The 8,908-nt window shown below is 29.0% G+C and overlaps 1 protein-coding gene across 1 annotated transcript; it reads left to right on the top strand.

Moving 5' to 3' along the window:
- Positions 1 to 911: 911 nt before the first annotated feature.
- LOC124927510 (60S ribosomal protein L15) lies at positions 912 to 2,493 on the top strand. The gene is made up of 4 exons (XM_047467939.1): positions 912 to 1,051; positions 1,204 to 1,370; positions 1,732 to 1,929; positions 2,016 to 2,493. Exons 1-4 carry the CDS (start codon positions 1,048 to 1,050, stop codon positions 2,259 to 2,261), a joined length of 615 nt encoding a protein of 204 aa, XP_047323895.1. The 5' UTR covers positions 912 to 1,047; the 3' UTR covers positions 2,262 to 2,493.
- The last annotated feature ends 6,415 nt before the right edge of the window (positions 2,494 to 8,908 follow it).

The raw sequence follows: 8,908 nt of genomic DNA, 5'->3' as shown, positions 1-8,908 counted from the left end.
TGAGTAAATGGATACTTGGGTCGAATTGTGGGTTGACCCACCCATAAACTTAAAACGGTTAAAAATAAAATAAAAAATGTTATCCGTAATTTTTTTTCACGATTTTTATATTAATACTCGTGCGGGAAAAATGCTAGTGTTATTTAAATAACATAGAACTAGAGTGTGTAATTCAAATTTTTAGATTTAGTATCCTATTTAAGATTTGAAATTAAAATTTTAATGGAATTTAAACTATTAGATTTTTATAATTCTCAAATTCACATATTTTAGTTAGAATTCTTTTTGTTCGGAATTTTATTTCTAATATTTATTTTTTATATTTTTCTAAATAAAAATATATTATTTTATCATTACAATTAAACCGACATGTTGTTTAAATTTAGTAAATTAATATATATTTTTTAATTTAATAAATTAAAATATCGAACTAATATTTGTTTAATTTAAGTGCCAAATAACAAACAATATATATTTTTTCTTAATAAGAATTGAACCCTAAAAAAAAATAGATTTGAATTATCATAATTAGTTATGTCAATATTAATAATATAAATTATATATATTCAAATTATTTTTAAATATAAAAATTAAAATTGAATTATATTTATAATTATAAATTATTAAATATCCAACTCAAATTTCACCTTATTATATTCTTGTCAATTAGTTACAATAATTGAAATAATATAAATATAATATAGAAAGTTCAAAGATGCAACTTAACAATTAAATAATTGAAGGGCCATTTTGCGATAGGTATTATAATAAATAATGGATCAAAAGTTTAATAATAACAAAATAAAAAACTTTAGCTACACAATTTGTCAGTTTTGGGCCTGACCGAATAATCAATTATACGAAACCCATAGATAAATCGCCAGGCTACATAAAAAAACAAGGCCATTTAATTTACGGCCCATATATTTCATAGTTTAGGTCTAAACCTACCGCTTCCACATATATAAATCGTAACTCCTTGTGTATCCCTGTCTTTCTCTTGTAACCCTTGCTCAAGGAGGCGGAACAGCTGCTTAGGCCAACACAATGGGTATGCAACTCTCGATCCACTTTCTTCTTCTCTTCAGAGATCTTCCGTTTCCATTTGTAGTCTATATTCGGCGATTTCGAGGTTTTCTAGTTCTGTAATCAGGTACCTCATCAAGTAATTTTCATGGTATTTTTGCCTGTGTTTGAATTCAGGTGCTTACACTTACGTTTCTGAGCTATGGAGGAAGAAACAATCCGATGTGATGGCTTTCATGTTGAGGGTCAGGTGTTGGGAGTATCGTCAGCTTCCTTCAATCGTCCGTGTTAATCACCCAACACGCCCAGACAAAGCTCGTCGTCTTGGATACAAGGCCAAGCAGGTAATTGAATCCACCTATTACATGCCGATCTGTTGTCTTAGCTTATTGTAGTTGTTTCAGAGACTGTATTTTCATTCGGAAATATGCTTATACTTTTTCAATAATCTGGATCTGCTGCCTGTTTCTGTCATTCTCTATCATTCAGATAGTATATCTTGATTGATTGAGCAGGAAAATGATGTAGTTTTTGATAAATTCTTACAAACTATGAATAGTTTTGATATTTTCATAATGCATTTCAGATTTCTATGAAATGATATACCTTGCTGTTTAATACTTAGGCCCTCTTTTAGAAAATGATATACATGATCTGTTGTATTTGGAAACCCTGTTTTACATGGATGAAATTGGTTATATGTAGGGATATGTTGTGTACCGTGTGCGTGTTAGACGTGGTGGAAGGAAGAGGCCAGTGCCAAAGGGTATTGTTTATGGTAAACCCATTAACCAGGGTATTACCCAGCTGAAGTTTCAACGTAGCAAGCGTTCAGTTGCTGAAGAGCGTGCTGGAAGGAAACTTGCTGGTCTTAGAGTCCTGAACTCTTACTGGGTCAACGAGGTACTTGTGTTTTCATTTTGTTCTTACAAATTCTTGATTTTGAATTGGAATGTAATATGAAATTCTTGATTTGTATATCAATCCAGGACTCAACCTACAAGTACTTTGAGGTCATATTGGTTGACCAAGCTCATGCTGCTATCCGTAATGATCCTAGAATCAACTGGATCTGTAACCCAGTCCATAAGCACAGAGAGCTTAGGGGACTTACCTCTGCTGGAAAGAAGAACAGAGGTCTTAGGGGTAGAGGACACCTTAACCACAAGGCAAGACCATCCAGGAGAGCTACCTGGAAGAGAAACAACACCCTTTCTCTCCGTCGATACCGTTGATTGTTTCCTGTCTGCCTTGCCTGCCTGCTGTTGGTTTTTGCCTTATTGTTTTTATCTAGTACTAGTGGTCTTCATTTATAATTTCTGAGACTCAGTTCTTCATAGATAATGGCTGCTAGTTTTGAACTTATCTGGTTTCCTTTTGTTTTACTTAATGGATTTGATAATCTTGCTATATTTGTGTCATTTTTGTTTACAATGTTATGATCAAAGGTGAAACTTTATATTTTCATGGTTTGTGTTATTGCATTCTGTTATTTCTAGGTGTGTTTATATTTTACTTCTAATATGATCTTTCTAAGATATAGGATTATACTTTATTCTAGTTCTTATTCCTTCTTCATTTTCGATTTTTTTTTCATCACTCTCTTCCTTAATTAAAATTATTATTATTATTTTTTAAAATAATTTCTACCATTATATACAAATTAAATATATTATTGAGTCATATGAAGTCTTTTCATAAAATAAAATTATAATTTAAAATAATAAGTCTTTCTATTCCCTTTTTCATCACTCTCTTCCTTAAATATAAATATTTTTATTTTTAAAAAATAATTTGTTTTCCATTATAGAAAAATTAAAACTATTATTTTGTCATAATAGTGACAATAATTCTTTTTATAAAAGAAAAATAAAATAAATTTTAAAGTATTATTCTAGTGATATTTTTCAAATAAATGAATGTCATATAGCAAATTCTTCAATATATTTTATATTTTTAAAATTTTATTTTAATTTGTTTATTTATTTATTTATTTATATATGTGGGTCTCTGACTATTTTGTTTGTTGGATATTTCAAGTTGGCCTTGTTATTATTTCATTTTGTTAGTTTCAAAATTCTTGAGAACATGGTCCATTGAATATTCAAATTACTCAAATCCATAAGATATTAGAAGAAAATATATATTTATTTATTTACTTATTTTATAATTTATTAATTAAAATACTAAAATTCCTTTAATTTAAATATATATATATTTATATTTTTATCATTATATATTAATACATTTTTTCATAATTCAAATCAATCTACTTTTAAAATTATTAAAAAAAAAAAGAAAAAAGCTGTTATCGGTCCAAGCCCAGCTCATATCTCTTAAGAGACAACACCTATTTGTGGGCCGTGGCTGCAAATTTTCCCACATTGAACTTGTCCATAAAAGCTTTGTGCCAACTCTAATATTTCAAATGTACTGAAATTCACTGTTTAAAGTACAATATCACTCACTGAGTTTTAGTCTTCAAACATATTTATATATATGACAATGCAAAAACAAATATATATATATATATATATATATATATATATATATATATATATATATATATATATATATATATTTAAGTGTTTTCAAACTGAGCCATTATTATCGTGTCTATCACCACGTAGCAAAGTTTGTGAATTGATAGAGAGGGGACAATGAACAGATTACGATAGATATCGTCCAGCTTGGATATTTGATTTTAAATTTCAATTGTTCCTACAACATTTCACATCAAAAGAATTTGAGTTTACTTCCACGAGAAAGAACAAAAATTGCTTTCAATCTGTGAGAAAAGTATAATGATTGTTATGGAAGAATTTTATGTATATATTGATGGAACCCAAAGTTGAAAACAATAAATTCTTCAACCATATGATCATGGAGAGAAATTCAGACAAGACCACCCAACCAACTTATAAGATTGTCCTCTATGTCTCCTCCTTCCTACTATTTCAATAAGAAATTTAATGTTTAATTTTCAAATATTGAACTTGGAGATTATGTACTACTATATATTATGTGTTTCGATCATTTCTGATAGCCGATCGAAACAATGCATTCATTCAAAGTTTGAGCGACATGTACTGTATTTTGTGTTATTTACTTTTAAGACGACAATGTTAATAATATTGGTTAAATAAACTATATATGATAAAAGATGAATATGCACTCGATAATTAATTATGAGATGTGGAAGCTTTTCTTGCATTGGAGAAAAAGTATTGGGAAAATGATGAAAATAGACTTGAGTGCGGTTTAAGGCCAGAAAATTTGAAGATCCAACAAACACAAAATCATGCACGGTGACTTTTGAGATTTTTGCTTAATTACATCATGGTTGGAATTGGAATCCTCAAAAGAGATCAGGATCGACACAATAACTTTAAAACTAAGCAAACTCATTTAGAGGCTTTGAAATCACTATAGTTTTTACAAAAGAAGCTAAGGGCATTTAATTTGATCAATCAAATAAATACCCAAGTAAATATATTCATTCTTTTGCAAAATTTGGCACCTTTAGAAGGTTCAAATCATTTGGTTTGTCTCTAATTGATAAATGTAATTAATAATTATTTCCATCTTAATTAAATAAATATAAAAGCAACATCAAACCTAATAATGATATTATGGGTCCCCTTTTGAAAAATTCTCGCTTAATTCATAAACTTTCATTTTTTTTGATTATTAATTTCTTTCATCACATTATTACGCATCATCATCATTACCACTTAAATAGTTACTTTCCTTAAATGTGTTAATAACTAAAAAAGTTTTATCTACTACTTAAACGAATTCAATTAACAGCTAGCTAGCTAGAGATTGAGTGGGCCGACACGATCGATCACCACCGTTCTTTCAATGTATTTAGCGACCGAAAAGAAAATGTTTCTTCATAAACGTCGTTAAAGTTGCATTTTTACCGTGGACCTGATTAATAAGTGAATAAAGATAAGAAAAGGTATTGTCGACGGTGAATGGGGTTGATTGCTATTTCACATGCTCCGTTTCACTCACCATCAAAATCCAATCATTTTGCCTTCCACTAAACCAAGATAATATGTGTGTATGTGATGGTTAAGTCAAAGCCAAGAAGAAAGTGGAGTGGACTCCATCTTATACCTTTAAACTGTTCTCAAAATCATTTAATTAATTCATTTGTATCATATAATTAAATAGATAGAGCTTTTTTCTTTCTCAAAATAACCAATTATATATTCATTGATGAATTAATGACATCAACTCAATTAAACTTATTTTGTAACCCATTTTAGTTTTTTCTAATCAACCTTTTTTACTTTGCATATTTTCCTTCAATTTCTGTGCCATCCATGACAGTGATAACTAGATTATATAAATGATCATTTCAATACCCTCTTACACATCGAGTTAAGTTGTTTAATATCGAGAAAAACAATTACTTTAACCTATTAGGTTGGGGGTAGTTGATCTAGGATAACAATGAATGAGTACCATACTCCGCATGCGGTCATGAAGTAACCAGCACCCAAAACCAGTTCATCAAACTACCCACGGCTAACAACAACTCCGTTTGAAAAGACCTTTGAACAACCCGTTACTTCTGGCGTGACGGACCTGCACTCTAACCAACTTAGCGATTTTCTGACGAAACGTTCATACCGTTCCCGCTACAAAGAGGAAGGTTTGCATCATCCCTTTTGGGCGCAGACTGCCTTCTAAGTCCCCAAACTCAATTTTCATTTTACTATCTGATCCCGACACCGATAGATATCTTTATTTTTATTCCCATTTCCGATTCGTCGGGTACCATATTCACTTGGATACTTTAGTGTTAGATTAAATACCTGTAAGAGATTTTAAATAAAAAAACGTAACTTTGAAAATATTAAAAATGTTAAAAAAGATAAAGTTTCATAACATACCTAATTATTTATTTACTTAGTAGATATTGAAAAGATAACAGTTTTATTGTTATTGTGGTTGAAAAAAAACTGAATGAAAGTTGAAGAAAAAAAATTAAAGAGTAAAGATTGAAGATAAAAAATGAAGAGAAATAACGTTTTGTTATTAAAATAATACTCATTAGATATAAATAATTTTAAAAATATTAAAAAAAATGATTAAAAAACAGAAAATAATAAAAAATAATAATATATTTATTATGTTGTTTATCATCACACGACATTTAAAACGTTACATTGAATATTAATAAAAAAAACACGTTTTATTTTTAATATTAATATAATCGAGTCATTTGTATGTTGAGTTTGAGTTTCACGTTGTCCTCTGACTTCTCTCCATCTCCGATCCTGATCTAATGGAGTACATTTTCTACTCTCATGGTCGACCCCGATTTAAGGGTCCGTCGGATACCTACAAATATGAGTGAGCATTCAATTACGCACATATTTTCATCCCTAATTTTATATAATAAAATCAAAACATCTTGCATCCGATTCTTAATAAAAACTTTATATTCTTAATAAAACATTCTATTTAACTTCCTCCTGACTATAAATTCATGTCAACAAAAACTGTTTTTGGCAAATAATGATATTTACTACTCTTACCCAAATATACATACACATTCAATGTTTATAATTAATAATTAAATCATTCTATTATATATATATATATATATATATATATTTTAAACAAAAAAAATAAATAAAAAGATGATCTATAATATATAATATTTATAGTTGAATTAAAAGTGAAAATAAAATTGACATCACGGACCCTCCATCCGGCCCGGGTTGCGATAGGTGGTGGTACTAGGTCATTTGCTCAGTGTGTCCCACAGGCCACACAACATTCCTTTAGCTTTCCATCGCATGTTCGATCCTGACCGTTGATTTGACCCATTCTCTTTTTTCTTCTATTTCAAATAATTCTCTTTTTTTATTTTATTTTATTTTATGTCTCTAATAATTTTAAAAGTAACAATAATAAGCCTTGAAGATTAGATATTTCATACTTCTAATGACAAATCCCGTGATATAAAAATTAATGTAAGAAAATTGTTGTGAAGCTTAGACGGTTTATTTTCTTTCATAATCCCCAAGTAAAAGAAAAGAAGAATTATTTGAAAAAGGGTGAAACTTTGGGGGGAGGAATATTCTAGAACCCGTCTGTTTTTGTTTCATAAAGAGGGAGGAGGGTTATTTAAAGGTTTATTCTCCCTTCACATCACTCATCCAAACCCAACTTTGCATGTAATTCTTTTTTGAGAAATGATATTCTCAACGACAAGATAGCGAAAGCAAGGCCACGAATCCTACGTGGCCTTGCCAGCTAGGAGAGAGAAAAAAAATAAAAAAAAATTAAAATTTTCTATTTCCCCCCAAAACCAAAAATCCTATTATTTCTATATTTCTATTTCCCCCAAAACCAAAATCTTATTCTTTCTCTCTCTTTTGTTTCATTCTCTCTCTTTCTCTTTTGTTTCATTTTTCCTAAACCCACTGGCGATTCTCTTCTTTCATTTTCACCGACTTCTCTTCCGATCGATCGAAATGGTAAGACTTCTTCTGTTAATGAAACGTTTTATTTTTTCCCAAAACCAAAACCCCCACGACAATCTCTCTCTTTATTTTTCGTTTCCATTTCCCAAAACCCAACCCATTGTCGATCTTACTGAAACGTTTCATCGACTTCTTATCTTCCGAACGATTGAAATATAAAGTCTTTTTTCTTTCTTTCGTTTATCTTCCGTTCGAAATGATTGTCATATCAATATTTATGTTTAACGTAGATCATTTTAAATCTTATTCCTTTCGGGTCATATCAATATTTTAACCCACTGCCAAACATTATCTTCCGAACGATCATAAATATTGATATGACAATCATTTCGAACGGAAGATAAACGAAAGAAAGAAAAAAGACTTTATATTTCAATCGTTCGGAAGATAAGAAGTCGATGAAACGTTTCAGTAAGATCGACAGTGGGTTGGGTTTTGGGAAATGGAAACGAAAAATAAAGAGAGAGATTGTCGTGGGGGTTTTGGTTTTGGGAAAAAATAAAACGTTTCATTAACAGAAGAAGTCTTACCATTTCGATCGATCGGAAGAGAAGTCGGTGAAAATGAAAGAAGAGAATCGCCAGTGGGTTTAGGAAAAATGAAACAAAAGAGAAAGAGAGAGAATGAAACAAAAGAGAGAGAAAGAATAAGATTTTGGTTTTGGGGGGAAATAGAAATATAGAAATAATAGGATTTTTGGTTTTGGGGGGAAATAGAAAATTTTAATTTTTTTTAATTTTTTTTCTCTCTCCTAGTGGCCTTGCTTTCGCTATCTTGTCGTTGAGAATATCATTTCTCTATATATATATATATATATTTTTTTCATTTAATTTAGAATCACTGTGTAATTGTGTATCAAAATTTCCGTATAGAGTTGAATACCAATGTTAATACATACCTAATTAATAAATATTTCAAAATATTATTTTATTTAAATAAACATCCCAATAAAATATAGTTTTAAAATAAATAAAAAGTTCCAGTCAAACCCAACTCTAGTTTTGAAGCTGATGAAAACAAACGGTCAAATATTAAATACAATTAAAATCACATTGTTCTAATAAATTAAAATCACATTTAATTTACATATATATATATATATATATATATATATATATATATATATATATATATATATATATATATATATATATATATATATATTGTTTTTCTTTTTTCTATTTTAATGCTTATTTCTTGCATTTAAAAAATTATGTTAGTATATGTATATATCTTTTTCGAAACTAAAATGAAATATAAAAGAGAGTGATAACACGTCAGGTTGAATATGACACTTAATATCTTTGTAGAAGGAAATACCATAATTGAATTTGGACTTAAATTAAAATTGTCTTTTTTTTTATCAAAAAATA

The sequence above is a fragment of the Impatiens glandulifera genome, chromosome 2 (genome assembly GCF_907164915.1).
Source record: "Impatiens glandulifera chromosome 2, dImpGla2.1, whole genome shotgun sequence".
Classification (NCBI taxonomy): domain Eukaryota; kingdom Viridiplantae; phylum Streptophyta; class Magnoliopsida; order Ericales; family Balsaminaceae; genus Impatiens; species Impatiens glandulifera.
The sequence above is the reverse complement of the archived record's forward strand: the minus strand, read 5'-3'. Positions and strand labels throughout refer to the sequence as shown.

Excerpts from the sequence above, each read along its gene's own strand:
- LOC124927510 (XM_047467939.1), top strand. Across the intron at positions 1,371-1,731 it reads TTGGATACAAGGCCAAGCAG|GGATATGTTGTGTACCGTGT; the intron begins GTAATTGAATCC and ends GGTTATATGTAG. Across the intron at positions 1,930-2,015 it reads ACTCTTACTGGGTCAACGAG|GACTCAACCTACAAGTACTT; the intron begins GTACTTGTGTTT and ends ATATCAATCCAG.